Raw genomic sequence first — 18,689 nt, forward strand, 5'->3', positions numbered from 1 at the left:
CTGAAAAATATCTCTCCGGTCCCAGGCACACCCGCCTCCAGCTTCTCGTCTCTCTTCCTCTTACCTTCTTTTTCCCGGTCTGCCCGCCGCTCGGTTTCTCGCTTAAGAGTTCAAGTCAACCCGATGGCCTCTGTGACGTCATAATTTGCATAAAACTTCCCAGCATCCTCAGCGAAAGCGCTCTTGTTTCCAAAATCTAAATGTTCAACTCGAGATGACCCAACAGCAAGAAGCCCCTTATGCAGACCGGCCTTAAATCTAACCGCTCGCCGGGAAACACGTGGTGTTCACGAACTTGCTGGCGGTCGCTCACCCTCACTAAAAAGACAGTTGTCGTCCATGGTGGAGCGGGGTGCATAGCTATTTTCTTCAGCTTTGCGCAGTGGCAGTATCGTAGCCAATGAGGTTTATCCGAGGCGCGATTATTGCTAATTGAAAACTTTTCCCAATACCCCGCCATGACGACTTGAAATATAGTCGGCATTGGCAATTTTTGACAGTCTCTACGGAGACTGAATTTTAGTGGTTTTAAAAAAGGAGAATAAGAGAGGGTTCTTGGTTTTGTGGAATAAACTAACAATGGTTTTTAAGTAAGTTATAGTAATTATTTAACTCGTGAAAAGAGCAACGACTGAAGTACCCGTCTTTCTTCATCCTGTAGCGTAGTTACTTTATCACTGGGGTCATCCTTTTTTACTGATTGATGTGAGTGAAGCATCTCGCAGCTTAGTAGGCATGGGAAAGAACCTGAAAGCAATTCACCCGAATACTTTCTCTTAAAACAGCTGGTAAGGGAGGTAGGCACGACAAATTCATACAGGTCTCATTGTAGAGCGCGGGGCGTGGCTATGTTTGGAACCGAGTTCCTTTATTCCTAATGGTGTGTTGGTTTCCACTGGGCCAGCTGCCCCTAAACTTGTCCTGTCAGGAAGGCCAGGAGTGTCCCTGGGGCATGGCAGATCCGTCTTCTTTATCATCTCTAGCAAAAGGATGTGGGCTGGCTTCTAAGGGCAAAGAAGGCAAGAGGGCATCTACTGGTTAAAAGTAGTGTTTTGGAAGGCAAGTTTGTGTGCCCAACATGAGAACAAACATCGAAGTTTAGAGCAGAGAAAGTTACTGCAGGGCTGAGCAAGAAGGACATAGTGGCTCATCCCCAAGAAAACCCTGAACTTCTGGAAGGGTTTCAGCAAAGCATATTTAAAGACCAGGTAAGGAGGGTAGGGGGCGTTGCAGGTACTTGATCAGCTCCTGCACAATTCTCTGGTTGATGCTGAGGGAACAGGGGACTACTTGCTTTCCATCGTCAAGTAGTTAATTTCTTCTCTTTGGTGGTGGTTTTAAGCATATGAAAAACTCAGGAAATATACACAAGTTACTATTATCAAGGAGGACCTACAGCTGAGGATATATATAGTGGAGGGGTCTGTCCCAGGAAGGCCCCATAGGGTCCTGCTCAGTTACAGCAGCACGCTGGAGAACACCGCCCCTGCGGCAAATGACACCCAGTTCATGCTTCAGGGAGCTCACAGTCTTGAGACAGACCACAAGTAAACAGGTAAACTAGATAATTACAGATTGTTGTAATGTTATAAAAATAAATACATAAACAGGAGGATGTGATGGAGCCATCCAGGAGACCAGCCAAATTCTAACAATTATTGAGCACTCACTGTGTGCCAGACTCCATGCAAAGTGCTTAGTATGCTTTACTTCATTCAATTCTCACAGAAACTATTCTCCCTATTCCCCTCTCCCCATTCCTTTATTTTTTAACAAGCAACTCTATTGAAGCATAATTGACATTTGATAAACTGCACATATTTAAAGCATGTAATTTGGTAAGTTTTGAAAGCATATATTCATGAAACCATTACTGCAATCCAGATGGTGAACATATCCATCACTCCCCAGTGTCCTAGTGTTCCCTTTGCAGCCATCCATCCCTCCCATCTCTCCTGCTACCCCCACTACTGTCACTATAGATTAGTTTGCATTTTCTAGAATTTTATATAAATAGAATCATACGATATGTGATTTTTTTTGTTTTTTTTTTTTAATCAAAAATTATATCCTTGAGGTCCATCCAGGTTGTTGCCTGTATCAATAGCTCATTCTTTTTCCTTGCTGAGTGGTATCCCATTATATGGAAATACCAGGGTTTGTTCAACCATTCACCCATTGAAGGACATTTGGGTAATTCCCAGTATTTTGCTATCACAAATAAAGCTGCTAGGAACATTCCTGTACAAGTTTTTGTGTGAGCACAAGTTTTTAATTCTTTGGACTCTATGGTTAAGTTGCCTGTTAAGTTTTATAAGAAGCTGCCAAATTATCTTCCACAGTGGCTGTACCATTTTACTTTCCATCCACAGTTTTTAAAATTTAGGCAAGTTCCTCTGCCTGTTTTCTTTCCTTCCTGACATTGATTTTTTGAGGAGTCCCAGACAGGTATCTTGTAGAAATCTCCTGTTCTGACTTCACTGGCTGTGTTCCCCCGGTGTTGGTTAACATGTTCTTCTGTCCCCTTTATCTCCTGTAACCAAGACTGTGGCTTCCTTGGAGTCAAGAGAACTTCAGAGATGTCATTGTGAACTTTGTACTGCGTCTGCCACTATAATCCATGCCAAATTAGAGTAGTAACTGCTCTCTATCTCTACCGTGAAAGTGTATTTCCCCTTACGTAATCAGTTATCTGTGGAATGAACAGTCCTTGACAAAGGATTTGGTAGTAAAAGCCATTTGTTTCCCACAACCACTCCCTTAAACCACTTCCAGATCAGTCATCAAAATATGGCTAATTAAGATAAATTAATGTCACTTCTCTGGAACCCAGAGTAAGTTTGCTAGGTCCAGGGAATACCTTTTATTCAAGACTTGTGGTCCCAGGAAAGGGATAAAGAGTTCCCTGAAGAGCCAATGTATCAGAATTGAGTAAATGTGATCGAAAGAGGGGGTCAGTGGTAACTACCCAAAGGGACATCCTGAGGATCCCACAATGATTATGGGAACTACAAGAGGAGCTAATGTGTGTCACCCAGAGGCTGAAATTTCAAGGAGCTAAAAATATCCTTGACAGTGTAGTCTGAAAATGCACCCCAACCATTTCTTTTCGCCTTAGCCACTTGCCAAGATGGCTAATCGGGATGTCAAAACAGTCCTGGAGGAAATAGAAAATGAATGCTCCCTTCCATGGCAAATTTCATATTGATCAGAAAGTCTGGTGATGCTCTGGCAAACACCCATGTGATTGTGTGTGTGTGGGTGTGATTTACTTAGAAATTCTAAAATCAGGTAAGTAAAAATAATGACTCATTTGTAAGCAAATACAAGAAAGGAAAACATGGGGAAGCCACCAAAAATTGAACAAAAAGCTTAAGGAAAGCAAAACAATGCTTAAAAAAAAAAAAAGGAAATTTATAGAACATACATGTGATATTTCACTCTCAGCTCTCCTGAACACTTTGTCTGGGAACTTTGAGTTACAGTGACTTTTCTTTTTTTTAACTGAAGTAAAATCACAGAATGTAAAATTAACCATTTTCAAGTGGATCCATGTGATTTTTACCTATTATTCTTTTCTGTTCCACAGCCTAATTTTTTTCCAGTTCTAAAATTACTGCATGTTTGTATATAAAATCTATAATTTTATATATATGCAGCAGTGACAGTCAAAGATCCCAACCATAACCCTACCTCCACAGCTAGAAGAGATGGCCACAGGGAGGTGAGATTTTGCCTCCAGATTATTCTATTTATATGTCAATACAGTTATGAACAAACATTGGATTATACTCTACAGAGTTCTACTATTTCCTTTTTCTTTCTGCTAAACTAATACATGACGTCAGCGCATGTCTCCCCTCTTCCCATATGGGTACATCCCACTTCAGCTAACCAGTCCCCTGTGGGAGATGTCTATAGGTGAGATGGCTTGCACAAAAGCCATTCATATTTTCTGTTTTAAGAGGTGCCCCCCAAACAACAAGATCTTACTCTATAGCACAGGGAACTATATTCGATAGCTTGTAATAGCCTATGATGAAAAAGAATATGAAAAGGAATATATACATATATATGACTCTGCTGTACACCAGAAATTAACATAGCATGGTAAATCTACTTCAACAAAAACCAGAAATGCCTCCCAGTTGGGTTCCCCAAGACTGTACCAGTGTTTTCTCCCCCAAAGCCACACAAGAGAGCATCTGGAGAGTGTTTGATATGTATGTATGGACTTGCTCTATAACTTCCACAGCACTGTCTGGGGCAGGGAGGGGAAGAAGGTGAATTCATCTCCAGTTCCAACACTTGTTTGTTCTCTAGCTCCTTTCCAGGCAGAGAGCAGGGAGTAGGGGCTGGGTTGGGTGAGGTAATCCTGACCTTCTCCCCTTCCACCATGTAAGGAAATATCCTTGGAAATATCAGTTCCTGATGGAGCCAACCACCACCCGTTCCCCTCCCACCCTGTCGCCTGAGCCAGCCTGGACCTGCCGGCTATGGGGGACGGGAAAGCTGGGCTCTGAGGACTAACTCAGCAAGGAAAGGATTCACCAGCCTCCAAACAATCTCCCCAGTGTTCAAGTCACTGCAGGCTGTCTGCAAGAATCACTGGCTTCTCTAGGTTAAAAATATTCCATGCCTGAAGGGTCCTAGTGTCTGTCTCAGAAGAGAGCTGGCTCACAGCTCCATATCGCTGGGGAAATTAACTGAGACCAATTGATTTTTCTTCCATGAAGCTTTGAAGCCAGACTTTCTAGATTCACATTCTCGATCCACAGTTCACTAGCTGTGTGAGCCTAGGCCACTTACTTAACTTCTCTGTGCCTCAGTATCTCTGGCTGTTAAAGGAGTATCAGGATCACATCTATCTCTGAGATCAGTGAGTCTCTACCCTGGCTGTGTACTGCAATCATCTGGGAAGCTTTTTAAAAACCCTGATGCCCAGGCTGCATTCCGGGCCAATTAAATCTGAATTTCTGAGCATTAGTTCTGGGCAAAAAAATATATTTTAAAGCTTTCCATGTTATTCCGATGTGCCACTGCTGTAGAGATTTTGTGGTATTAAATGAGATACTATAGGAAAAGTGCTCCCTGTGATGCCTGACACAGAGTTATATGCTTTGGTTGGGGTCAGGGAAGGCTTCCTGGAGGAGAGGGTAGTTGAGCTGTCAAGTGAAGGAGGAGAGAAGTTAATCAGGAGGAAGAGGACAGGATGCATTGCAGTTGGGATATCAGTACCCACAACGGTCTGGAGCCAGGAGGATGTGGCCTCTTGGAAAATCACTGGGCTTTATTCTGATATCAGGAGGGTTTTAAGCAGGACATTAAGTGACCCAGATGGTGGCCTCCCCCCAAATTCAGAAACAGCAGGACCTCCTCAAGTCACTTTTGTCCAAGCTAGCTTGAGAGCTTGAACTTGCCAAGGGATGTGACCCAATCCCCAAGCTCTCCTTCAGGAACCATACCCTAGATGCTAAAATCAGACAGTCCTGGGTTTGAATCCCGTCTTGGCCACTTTGTACCTGCGTGGCCTTAGGCAGGTGACTTCACTTATGGGCCTCAGTTTCCCGGCTTGGAAAATAGGCATAAAACCCCCACTGGACCTTTGTAAAGATTAAATGCGATAATAATGTAAAAGATACAGGGCCTTCAGAGCAAGGCCACATGCTCTCTGGGCATTACCAGCTGACAGCTGAATACGTTGGGGGAATTGGGGCCCGGACATTTCTGCCCACTAATGAATTTTTGTCCGGGACTCCCAGTTGTGATGGCTTATCTTTTGTCAGATCTGAGTCTTTCCTTGCCAGTTCTGCTTCTTCCTCTTTCACAGATGTTCCTCTAAATCAATTTCAACATCTGCTTTCTGGAAGACCTGACTTAACAAAGAGGGTCTTGGGGGCTGGATTCTTGTGGGAAGGGGAGCTTGAAACTGTGCATACAGAGCATTTTCATGTAAAATCAACAAACTACTATTGCACATTCCAAAGTGTGCAGAAGTGTGGATAGTAATGATCACCTGTATGAGAATTAATTTAAACAATAGCTATATAGTATCAGGCACTCGATAAATGGCGGTTGTTGCTGTTACCTAATTTCTGTCTGTCTGAGCAGAGCCTCTCTGGGGTCTGGGTTGGCAGTGGGTTGTTTCAGGAAATTGTGCCCAGTACTGGGTGTAACCTCCCTGTAGTTTTTCCTTTAATGTCTAGGTGGGATCTCTTCTGCTTCTTGCAGTTTTGGAAAAGTCTTCCTCTAGGGAGGGTGCACATGTGGAAGATTAAGGGATATATCACCTAGAAAGTATTGAATCTGGCCCCACAGGCTGGGCTGTGAGCTCCACTGGCGGCCCCAGAAAAGCTATTCCAAAGGTTCACAGCCTCGCTTGGTACTGATTGAGGATCTTCTTGGGAGGTGAATTACTGGGAGATACAAAGGTGGACAAATCTGACTCTCCAGTGGACAGACATGTGGCGAGCGAGTGACGATGGATGGACAGACACAGGTCAGATTGTGAGATGTCAAGACAGGAGGATGGGTCCGAAGGCCAGACAGTGAGGCATGTAACTCTGAGACAGACTGACGGAGGGCTTGCAGGCCTGGGAGCCTCCCACCTGCCGGCTCGGCCGCGAGGGGGCGCTGCCTCCCCGCCCAGAGGTGCCCACCGTCCGCGCTGGGCGCGCGCTCGCGGGCTGGCGGCGGGGGCGGGGCTAGCGTGCGCATGGGGCGGGGCCAGCTTGCTGGCGGAGCGACCACGGGAGGAGCGCGCGGAGGGTCTGCCGCGGCCGGGGCGGAGCGCGCGTGCTCGAGGGGGCAGCCGGGGGCGGGGCGCGCGGCGGGCGCGGGCGCGCGCGGCGGCGGCGCGTACCGTTCCGGGCCGAAGCTCGCGGCGGAAAAGTTGCGCGGCGGAGAGGAGCGGCCCCGGGACGGGCAGCGAGCGCGACGCCGAGCAGGTTCCCCGCGACCCCGGCACGGCCATGGACGACCTGGGTGAGTGAGCAGGAGGCCGAGGAAGGAGGCAGCTAGGGGCGCGCGGCCCTGGGCCGGGCGGGTGCGAGCAAGCGGCGGGCGGAATCCCACCCCCGGCGGCCCGGGTCCCGGCTCTGGTTCCGGCTCCGCGGGGCCAGGATCCTGGGCTGGGCCTGAGTCCCAGGCCAGACCAGCCCCGCCGCCGTCCTCACGGCAGTCACCGCCCACCCCCCCCCGTCTTGAGGACAGCCCCACCTCCGGACCCCCAACCTCGGGGACCCCCATCTCCCAGAGCAGCTCCAGGGACCAGCTTGCTCGTCAAGGACTCGCCCCGTCCGCCTCAAGGACAGGCCCCCTACTACCTGGACCTGACCACCTCCCCAGCCATGAGACCCCTCACTTTACAGACCGCTCCCCCACCCCCATCGCACAGATGAAACACCCAGCTGCCTAATCTCACAGGCTGGGTCCTCCATTCCAGGACCTGCTCCCCCCCTCTCTAGGAACGCCCCCAGCTCACAGACTGACACCCCCACTTCAGGGATACCCCTCCGGGCCGACCCCTTTCATTTCACAAGTTAGAGATGAGCCTCCAGGAACCACGTCCCCACAGACAAATTTCCCAGCCACCCCACTGATCCCCCTCTCCCATTTCCCTGACTGCTCTGGCCATTCCATGGACCAACCCCTCCCCTTTCATATCACAGACCAGCCTAATCCTGAAAGAGTAAGCTGGGGAGACAGGACTCTTACCCCAGACTCTGGTGAAATGCCAGGGGAATGAGGTGGGAAGTGGGCCCCACGGTGCGGCTATCTCTGAACGTGTCCAGGCTGGTAGAGTTCCCCCCACCCCATCAAACCTTACTGGAGGCCACACAGGTAAGGAGAACAGGATGCCCAGAACAGAGTTTTACTGTTTTCATGTTACCGGAGCTCCCAAAATGCTCTTTTCAGTCCAGTCCCGATCTGGTGTTAGGGCAGGGGAAATTATCTCCTGGAACCAGACACTAAACCCAGGCGGGTTGGTGCCAGGGTTCTAGGAATGCCTTGAGTGGTGTGAACCCTGGGGTGGGAGGATTCACTCTCCCTCCCAACCTCCCCTTCACGCCTGTAGCTGAAGGGCCTCTGAGCCGGGCAGTTGAGGAGGGGGGGAAAGTTCTTTCTCTGTAGGAGCCTTGTCTTCCCTCTATGGACTGTGGGTGGCTTGTGTGTCCGCTCATGCTTTCTCTGCCTCAGGCTCTGAGGAGTGGATTCATCAGACGGGACTGATGGGGCCCCCCCAAGCACACAGGGCACTAAATTAAGACTGGCTATTTGTAGGCACTGGACTTTCAAGGGGACAGGGAGGAGGACTGGGACTTGACTGCTCCCCAGAATCTTCCTTTTGGGATCAGGGTGCCTCCCCACTCCCCTGACCCCCGGGATCCTGGAGCTGGAGAAGGTGTACAGCCCTGTGTGTCTTGCAGAGCGCAGCAGCTGCCAAGCATAGTTCTGCCTTTGGGTCAGGCTTGGCACCCATTTTTCTAACACACTCAAGGTTGGCATGGCTTCCGGGCAGGTATTTTTTTCATGTAAAAATAACTGAGCTGAAAGGAGGCTGAGGGATATTTTTTGAATCAGTATCTGAAAGTCTCAGTGCTTTCCCAGTGGGGAACTCGGGAGCAGAGTTACAGTTTCTGAAAGCTGATGTGGGTTCCCTTGCTTCTAGACAGTCCCCATGCTGTTTGAAGGACTGAGAAAGTCTTTGTAGAGTTTGCAGTTGAAGCCTGGAATTCCTGTCCTCTGACAGTCTTCCATTTAGGGCCAGGAAGCTGAGTTCATCTCTGAAAGGAAAGAGAGTGCCCTGGCCGAGCGTATTGTAGGAATTTACATTTGCTGTTCCTGGAGTACTTCCCCAACTCACCCCATCCTCACAGCAGCCCTTTATAAGAGCCCCTCAGGGCCACTGTTAACATTACTACGTGCCTTTTACAAATTGAGAAAAGTGAGGCTAAGAGAGGTTGATTCACTTGCCCAAGGCTGCACAGCCACAGAATGACAATATCATAGCTAGAAGCCCAATCTCTAGCGCTCATATCTGCAGCTCTGGGGACCATGAGGCCTTTCTTCCTGAGGAGGGATTGCAGTGGGGCGATGCCTGCCACCTGTAACTAATGCTGCCTTCCACCTTAGGCCCCCCAGTTGTCTGGATCTGAGCTGCCCGGCTTCCTTGGCCTAAGCTCCCAGGGGCCAGCCACGCCTGTCTGACTGGAGCCTGGGGTGGGAGGAATGGGGCGTGCAGGAGGGGAGAGGAATTTGCCTCTGCGCTCAGGCTCCATCAGCTGTCTGGGTGGCTGCTCAGCACCCTGCTCGTCAGCTGTTTTCCTTAGTTAGGGTGGACACAAAGGCCAGGCCTCTCATTTTTATTTTTCTCCTGAGAGTACTCTCAGCTGTGAGCCTCTCAGCCCCTGAAACAGGGGAGTTCACGGTCTGTCCCATGGCAAGTCTGGAGGGGTCAGTCGCTGCTGTGACTTTGTTTTTTAGGTCTGAAAAAAAAAAAAAAGGGAGAACTCTTCCCCTCCCTATAGCTGTTAGTGACAAACGCACCATGTGCTGTTTAATAAGTTACAAATTTATAGCTCTTTGGGCAGAAAAACATAAACACAGCGTGTCCTGCCCTTGCCTGTGTGTTCTCTCTGCTTTGTGCTGCAGGGTGGCTGCTGGTGGCTTTTCTCATTACTGTTTAGATGCTGGTTTGGCCGGGAGTTCTCCCTGTTCGAGTTCTGGCTGGAGTTTCCTGGACAGAGTTCCCACAACACTGAGATGCACTCTGATTACGTTTTCTGACCTGACTCCTCACTCTCCCCTAAATTCCTCGTGTGATTTGGGTGGGGGTGGGGGCAGTGACCACAGCTGGGAGCTAATAGTGATCGTGCGTTCTTGATGGGAGCCAGGCAGCCTACTCAGCACTCCGTGGTATCATCACAGCCGTTCCGAGAGGGAGGTGTTTCATCTCTGTTTTACAGACGCTGAAATCTGAGTCAGGAAAGTTCAGCGGGGGAGCTGGGATTGGAACCCAGATTGATCCATGCAACATCATAATATGTTAGTAAGTGCTCAGTAATTAACCAGGGGGATGAGCCATGGGGCCTGCTGAGTAATTGCTAGCTAGGTACCTTTTAAAATTTCTGGCCTAGGGGCCATCCCATATGGCCTGTGTGGCAAAGGGTGGTCGAGTGCAGGCCCGGAGAGCTTCGCTTTTCTCATCTCTCTCAGGGGAACAGCCAGCTGTTAGCAGTGCCCTGTTGCGACTGGAATCTGGACCTGTCTTCTTTCAGCTTCTGAGCAGTCTTGACCCTCTGGAAAACAGTGCCTTATTGTCCTTGGGGGGAGTGCTGGGTGGCAGGGGAGTTGCCTGGGGGCATTCCAGGCTACGGAGTCGCTCTGTTTCCATGGAAAGTCTGGACTTTGGGCTTGCCAGTCTGTGGTGCCTCTGTGTGTTCAGCCAGGGTCAGGGCACCCAGCTGCTGGCCCTTGGAGTGTTGGTGTGCTCCTTGTGGGGCACTGCGTCAGTGCTACGTCTCCCCCTGGGCCGTGCACTGGTGGGGTGCAGAGCTGGGATCCACACCCTGGTGTGTTTGATTCCTAAGCAGGTACCCTTTCTACTGGGCATCCACTGCTTAGTGTGGAGAGGTTCAGGGGCCAGAGCCCTGCCACTGTGGGTTTGAGGTCCCCCAAGGGACCATCCTGGTATTCCTTTCTAGTTTCCCCAGTGATGGCTGTGCACTGGCCAGTGGAAGGCTGACCAGCCCTCCTCCCCCATTTATGCTGACCTTCCAAAGCGTCCCTTGGGCTCTTACCTCGTTCCAAGGCCAGAGATGTCCAAAAAAAACTTCCTCCCAGCCTCACTCTCATTCCAGCCTCCCCTGGGTTGTCCTGGTCTCATTGCCTTCATTAGTGATGATAGCCATCTGTAGAACACTTTTACTGCTACCCATTTTATAGATGATGAAATGGAGAGGGACCGAGAGGGTGAGCCCACTTGCCCAAGTTCTATAACCAGTGAGTGGTGGGGCTGGGATTTAAACGCAGTTTAGGCTTGTAACCATTTTTACACATCTGTTCATGATACTGGATTGGATCTGGGTTGCCTGTTGGTTTGATTGCTTTCCACTGTTAGGATGCAACAAATCTTTTCTGGCCCCTTCCTTCACCCCCCAGTTCCCTGTTCAGGCTCTTGCATCTCTCCTTTTCTGGTTCTCTACGGCTTTTTCCCTCTCCTTTGTTCTTCCTTGGGGATGCCATGCTCAGGATGGGACCCTGGGTACTTGTGGCAGTGTCTCCTGCTCAGTGAAGGACCTCAGTCCTCCCTTACCTGTTAACCTTCAAGACAGAGCTGTGAGCTTATAGTACGGCTGCCGAGGAAAACCTGGGGCGGGCTCTGTGCCCCTACCCCGTACACTCTCCTGTCTTTGTTCAGGTGTTTGCTTGTTGCTGCCATCTGGAGCCAGCCCATTTCCAGAGGAGGGAGTCCTTGAAAACGTTTAACATGGAGAATTGAGGATGTCCTGAACTGAGGGAGAGAAAGCGTTGGGAAGCTGAGTTTTCCCAGAACTCTTTGACAAACCAGCGGATTAAAAGGGGTGTCCAGAGGTTGTCTTCTGTCCTAGGGTGGGCTTGGAACCTCCGCAGTCCTGCTTTGCCTTTTCCGTTGGAGTCTTGTTGGGAGTCTCACATCTGGCCTTAAGCGACCATTCACGTCCAGAATAGTCTTCCAGCTAACAAAATTGATTGCTTAACCAGTGGGGTTCAGGGCTGGCCTCTCCAGGGAGGCCTTAGATGCTGGGCCAGTGGCAGGCGAAACGTGTGGTTGGCCAGGCCCAGCAGACCCCTGGTGGCCAAGTTTTCCCTTAAAGATGGCCTTTTAATGCTTATTTCTTGTGTGATTGTGGTATTGTGGTTTTATGGGAGAACATTGTTATTGTTAGGTGCATGCAAAAATATTTGGGAGTGAAATGTCATGACATCTGCAGCTTAGTTTTAAGTGATTAAAAAAAGGGAGATGTGTATATGCTGTGCACATATCTAGAGAGAGGGAGGGAGAGAGAAAATTCGTGCATGTGTTTAGACAAAATGGCAAAATGTTAACTGTGGCTGAATCTAAGTAGAGGGCATATGGGGGCTCATTGCAATGGTCTTTCAACCTTTCTGTGTGTTTAGATGTTTTCATGATAAAAAATTGGAACAAAGTAAGAAAATCTTGCTTTCGCTCAGAGTTATTCGACCAGGGGAGCCCCAAGTGTCTACACCTCCTGTGACTGTGCGGGTGGTGGAAAGACTGTGTGGCAGAGCCACACCCACACGGGCCCACAATGATAGTGGCTGGTGACTCTTAGCTGGGCATGGGGGCACATCGTGACCTGTGCAGAAAAAAAGGACAGGGCCTGGCAGAGAGTGAGCTGCTCAAGTGTGGCAGGGGCCTCTGGGGTTATCGTGGGTGTGGTAACATTAACCAGGGTCAGGGCAAGGGTGATACTGGGCTCTGGTTGGAGTTTGGAAGGGGTTGCCTGGGTGGGATGCAGAACAAGGCTTTACTAGAGGCAGAGAGCAGCCTCTGGGCAGCTGGAGCTTGGGGGAGGGGATGAAATGCCTTTCGCTTCACATCATGAGCCTCTTATCTGTGGCCAAAGGAACACCATTAGCCTGTGGCAGGGGAGGCCGGAGTAGCCCCCAGGCTCTTGCCTGCAGCTCTGATCTGGCTGTCCAGTTCCCCAGACTTGAGGCTCCCTCACAGAATCTCCATGCCCAGGTCCCTCTTGTCTTGGTTTGTGCTGACTCAAAGCCTGGCCTCTCATCTGTTCGGGATAAATAGCTGGATTCTGGCCCCAGTGGCCCCCTTGGCTTTGAGGGCCCTGGTGCCTACTGGAAGCACTTTGGGCAGCCAGCCCTCCCTCGTAAGGGGAGCTTTTCGTGTAAAGGTCTTGGAGCCTCCCGTCTGTTTGTGTGCAAGGACGCGGAGGCTGGCCACTTGGTCGTGATCATGGGGTCGTCCTTGGTCGTGATCATGGGGTCGTCCTAGTGAGGGCTCAGAGCCGCGTGTCCGGCCTGACTCTGCCTGTCTGAGGAGCAGGATGATGTGTGTTTTATTGGGGGGGAGGGGTGGTGCCGGGAGGAAGCTTTATGTAATTCTTGGCTGGGACTCAGGTAATTGTTTTAATGAAATGGAATGCAGCTTATTCAGAACTTGCTTGGCAGAAACAGCCATGTTCTGTTCTGTTTTCTTTTTGGGGAGAGCAAGTCACACACTTCCAGCATTTGGGAAGAGTAGAGCCCGCGGGGAGCACGAGCAAGGTGGGCAGAGGCCCCCAGGGACCTCCTCCCAGTTTAGCATGAGGATCCTCGGGTGGGTCCTCTGGATGCCAGTCTGGGAGTCTTTTTCAGTGAGCCATGGACCCTCGGGCCTCCTGCAACAACAGAAAAGCCCTATTGCAAGCAGGCTGTACACTGAGCCTGAAGCTGCCTGAGTCGAGGGATGAGGGGGTGCTCGGGACATAGCAGACAGACCCTCCACCATGGCCTGTTTGTTATTTGCCATGTCCCCTTCTTTCCACCTCAGCACCTCCTATACCTCCCGCAGCATCTCCCATCGGTGCCAACATCTGAGGCTTAGAGTGACCGCTCATTCTCCATCTGCAGATATACCTGGACCCCCTTCCCTTCTGGTTCCCTTTTTCCTGTCTGCTCTTCCTAACATCTCTACTTCTTTCCTTTTTCTGTTTTTTATGCAGCCTGGGCCATTCTTCCGTGTTTTCTCTTTTGCTAAGAATGCATCTCACTCTGTAGTGGCCGTATTTCCCCTCCCTTCCTCAAGATCTCCTCCGCAGAACCCCCCCCCCACTCCCTCCCCCACCTCCTTCTCTGATCCCTTTGTGGGGTGCACACCATTGTGTTTTCCCAAAGGCTTTTCCTGGGCTCCCTGTTTTTCTCCTAGGTGTCCAGGTCAGTTTATCTACTTGTGTGACCTCTTTTTATCACTCGTCTCTTGGTAACTCCTAAATTTATGTTTCCACCCTGACGTGGATTCTATTGTCCAGATTCTTCCGGTCTGCACGCCAGCAAAGACCCACCCCGTTTCCTTCTCATTCTCTCTTCGAGGCCTCGTCTCTTGTCTGCTCTGTTATCCCCTCTCCCTTCTCTTGGCCCATCTTAAATCCTTTCTGCAACACCTTAAGGGTTAGGAGACATGTTCATGGACTGCATCATTTCTGATCATTCTGACCACAGCTCTGTGGGGTCGGTGGTAGTCTCCCCCGTTTTACAGTTGAGGAAGCTAAACTGCAGCTGGGGAGACTTAGAGGAAGGGGACACACCCAGTGTCACCACAGATAATGTTGCAAGATCTTGATCTTAGGTCCTCGGATGTCCAACCGTTTCCCTTTTTGGTTCTTCGTACTGGGAACCTTCAGGCAGAGATGGGAGCTCACAGGTTGGACTTGGCCTCAGAGCCGTGTTACTTGGACTTCGTGGTATTGAAAAATATTCCAGATTGGTTGCCGACATTTAAAGTATCAGGAGATTGCACCTAAAAATCCATGCGTCGTTTCTTTTGAAAAATCAGAGTTGGCTACACCGGATGCCCATCCTCTGTGGCACCAGTTGGTTGAACTCAACAGCGCCAGCCCTCCCAGTGGCCCTCTCTGCTGCCTGCATGGGCCCTCTTTGGAAGGTTCCAAGAATGCTCCCTTTCTGCCTTCAATTTATGGCAAACACACAGTTGCCAAGTCTGGGGGGTTTCTTGAGCTGCATTCTCTGAGTTAGATCTGACTTTTGTCCCCTCCAAGCATTTAGCTCTGCCTGGAGTCTGGACCTTTGTCCACGTTGCAGAGAACAGCCTCCAGACATGTCACCTGCCCTCACTCTCCACCTTTGAGATCTCAGCCGCAGCCCCCTTCTTGAGAAGGCTTTTTCCTGGTTAAAACCAGCCAACCTCTCGACCCGCCCACTTCACTACAACTTCACAGATCTGCGCACGTGGGCTGCATCCCTTCTGTCTGTCCCTCTGCCCTGTAAGCCCCTTGAAGACAGGGATCTCACCTGCCTTTCAAACGTCTCTAACCACTAAGCAGGGCTCAATTCACTCTGCGGTTGCTTGTTAAATATTTGATGTTGGTTGATGATTAAATGAGTATGAACTGTGGACACCCACCGTGGTGCCGAACTTCCAGCCACCACTTCCTCCATAGGAGAATCTGAGCGAGAAGCTCTGGGCTCCAGGCAGGCGAGGAGGCAGCAGAGTGCCAGAGGCAGAACACAGGCTGCCCCCTCAGCCCCTCCTCTCCTGGGTCTGTATCCAGGCTGCCACTCGCCAACTGGGTGATCTCGGCAGGTCACCTTACACCCTGAGCCTTGGTCCCGTCATCTGTGAAACAGGTGCATTTCCTGAAATGCTTTGAAATGCTCAAGAAACGGTCACGATGATCCTTATTATTCATCACTGGCATGGTCTAGACATTGCTCAGAGGGTTCGGCTTTCTCTGTCACCTCCTCACCTCACCCGTCTGCAGCCTGTGTTTGCTGTGGCCTTGGTGGTGGGCATTTAGGGCACGTGTACCTGGATGGCCGTTCAAGGAATCTTGACTTCCGTTATCTCCCTCAAGAGTGTGACTTGGGACCCTTCTTGGCCCTGCAGGGTAGAGAGGGGCTCGGCTCTGCAGGTGAAACAGTCAGACCCTAGTGCTGGTGGTGTAGAGCTGGGGTTTGGTTATATGACATCCCATTTCCCCTGAGCCTCTTTGGTTCCTTTGAGGAGAAAGCGGTGTGGGAAGGAGATTCTTTGGTGGCTTGGTTTATGCCAGTCACTCATCTTAATGTCCACATTTAAGAGCAGCCAGAGAGCGGCTCTGGGATCTGCGTCCCGTCCTGCACTGGGTTCCTCCCAGGCTTCGTGGGCCTTCCTCTGGTCAAAGTAGCCCATCAAGGATGCTCTGTGACATCTATAAAGCCTCTGGGGTGGATCTAGGCCAGTCCTGGTAGCAGTAGAAGAAGGGAGAGCTTGATTTTTCTGGGCCATGAACTGTGATTTGTGTGCATTGCACGGGCACAGACATTGCTAGAAAGTGGCCCAGTGATTGGGCTGTGCCCTGCCTGCCTCTGCACTGGTTTAGGGGCAGCCAATCCGTTGGGTCAGCCCTGAGCCCTGTTTGGGGGTTTAAGTGGCTCAGCGTCCTGGCCAGGCTTTCCCTTGCTCTCTGTTTCCAGGAGTATTCCTCTTAGGTGGAAATAGGAGTGTCCCACAGCCTGCACTTGGTTTCCTGCGGGTTTACCACTTGCTGTGTGGCTTGGCTGGCCAGCTGGGGTGGGTTCTGATCACTGGTGAGCTGCAAGACGGCTGCGTCAGGATGCTCCTCAGGGGTGGGCATGAAGGAGTGGCCGTGGCACCGGGAACACTGCCCTCATGCCTTGGAGCCCTGACCCGGTGCCCTCCTGGGCTTGTGTGGTCACTTTCCTGTCATGGGAAGTCCTGTGTCCCCACGAGTGGTTGTGCCGTTTCCTTAGGAGTGTCTGCCCAGCTGCATCTCTGGGGCGAGGGAGATGGGAGAGCTCCGTGGCCCTGTTTCCTCTCTGTCTCCACCCCGCAAATGGCCTCTTCTGCTGTGTCCTCAGCTTTCCAAGAGTTCCCGCCCCTTCTCTGTCTTTGGAGAGGCGCACTGGAAGTCTTTTTGCCTGTCCTGAGGCAGCCATGCCAGAAACCAGCTGGGGAAGAAGAGGGGTGTCACCTGGAGGTGGTTGTCATGCTTCCCGTGGTTGCTTGTGGTCATCTGTTCCCAAACATCCTGTTTGCACCCTTACAGCGGCAGGAATTCTGACCTGGAGACAGCTGTCATCTGATCTGCCTGACCTCGGACAGAGGCACGGGGGCTGGGGGTGTCACAGCCCATCTGCTCGCAGGAGGCCCTTGGCTTGCTGGTCACTGGCTGTCGATAGCGTTGCTGGTAGCAGCTCCCGTCTTCGCTGCTGGCTTGGGCTTCATCCCGGCCCTGCCCTTTCTCTCCTCGCTGCCTTCTACCGCCTGTGAGGTTTTTCCTCTGAATGTTCTATTGAGTGTGGCCGACGCTCCCATCTCGGTGGTTCTGGGCCAATTCAGCCTTTCTCAGACTCCTGTACTGCCAGAGTGGAGGGAGCCTTAGGGTACCACCCACTCCTGTGGTCGGGATCTCTGCCCATCACTTCCTTTGTCAGAGCTGCTCACTTTTTATCTGTTGATCTATTGGGCTTCCATCGAAGACTGCAATTGCAAAAGGGGTTTTGTGGCTTTTAAAAAATTTGAAAATAAAAATATAACAACACTGGAAAATCATTTTTGAGGTTCAACCCACCTGTTTTACAGAGGGACAAGCTGAGGCCCTCTGAGGAGAAAGCACATGCCCAGGACACTTAGCGGCAGAGCAAGCCTCTGCTTTTTTCCCTCTTTCTAGCCCTTTTTGGGGAATATCTAGGGTCCTAGTGTTCTTCATTTCTAGAACCACACACTTGCTACAGTGTGATCTCAAGCCTTGTTTTCTTCTAGAGACCCTTCTCAGATCATTTTTGTATCTAATATTGTTACTTTGTAAAGTTTTTTAAGTCAAAGAAGATACATGCTTACTGTAAGAAGAAAAAAGAAAGAAGTACCAAAATGAAAGTCCTCCATCCTTCCCCCACCAGGGGTAACTTGCCAATAGTTGAATGTGTATCTTACCCAACCATCTTCTATACATTTATAAATATATAAGCATGCATGTGATATATACACCCATCATTTTTTAAAAAAAACTAAGATGAATTCACATAACATAAAATTAACCACTTTAAAGTATGTAAAGAAATAAAGTATAGAATTCAGTGACATTTAGTACATTGACAATTTGTGCAACCATCACCTCTTTCTAGTTCTGGAACATTTTCATCACCACCAAAGGAGTCCCCATACCCATTAAGCAGTCTCTTCCCTTTACTCCCTCCCTGCAGCCCCCTGGCAACTACTGATCTGCTTTAGAGACACTATGGATTTGCCTGTTCTGGACGTTTCATATAAGTGAAATCATAACAATGCATGGTCTTCTGTGATTGGCTTCTTAGCATAAATGTTTTTGAGGTTCATCCATGTCCTAACGTGTATCAGTATTGCATTTCTTTTTTATGGCTGAATAATATTCCATTGTGTGGATAGACCACATTTTGTTTATCCATTCATATGTTGATGAACGTTTCAGTTATTTCCACCTTTTGGTTATTGTGAATAGCACTGCTATGAACATAACTCATTCCAGTACTTATTTGAATACCCATTTTCAAGTCTTTTGTGTTTATACTTTGTTGTTTTTATCTCTCTCTCCCCTTTTTTTTTCTAAGTTGAAGTATAGTTTATTTACAATGTTGTGTTGGTTTTAGGTATACAGCATTATGATTCATTTTTTTGTTTTGTTTTGCAGATTACATTCCGTTACAGGTTATTACAAGATACTTGATATAATTCCCTGTGCTACACAGTAAATCCTTGTTACTTATCTATTTTATGTATAGTAGTTCTCCTCATTGTTTTTAAAGTTTATTTTTCTATATTGTTGTAAATGTCTATTTAAGGGACTAGTCATGTTCCTTTAATATTTAACTGGTTTTCACTAAAGGAACAGAGAAAAAGGCTCTATGTTTAAACCAATATTCTGAAAAATGGGTAGGAATTGGCTAGGTGAAAGGGCTGGGTAAAA

At 49.5% G+C, this 18,689-nt stretch overlaps 1 protein-coding gene and 1 non-coding gene across 7 annotated transcripts in view; both read left to right on the forward strand.

Moving 5' to 3' along the window:
- Positions 1–371: 371 nt before the first annotated feature.
- On the forward strand, positions 372–512 carry LOC123612741 (U4 spliceosomal RNA). The gene has a single exon (XR_006720033.1). It is a non-coding gene; the product is annotated as a U4 spliceosomal RNA (small nuclear RNA).
- Positions 513–6,768: 6,256 nt separating this feature from the next.
- Positions 6,769–18,689, forward strand: part of PXN (paxillin) — a 42,359-nt gene continuing 30,438 nt past the window's right edge. For 2 of the 6 annotated variants that reach the window (XM_074356614.1, XM_074356615.1), the window contains exon 1: positions 6,769–6,984. In XM_074356614.1, coding sequence (XP_074212715.1) covers positions 6,972–6,984 — 13 coding nt within the window. In that variant the 5' untranslated portion in view covers positions 6,769–6,971. The remainder of the gene's footprint in view (positions 6,985–18,689) is intronic. The other 4 variants (XM_074356612.1, XM_074356610.1, XM_074356611.1 and 1 more) reach the window with 3 other exon arrangements.

Source organism: Camelus bactrianus, chromosome 32 (assembly GCF_048773025.1).
Source record: "Camelus bactrianus isolate YW-2024 breed Bactrian camel chromosome 32, ASM4877302v1, whole genome shotgun sequence".
NCBI classification, from domain to species: Eukaryota; Metazoa; Chordata; class Mammalia; order Artiodactyla; family Camelidae; genus Camelus; species Camelus bactrianus.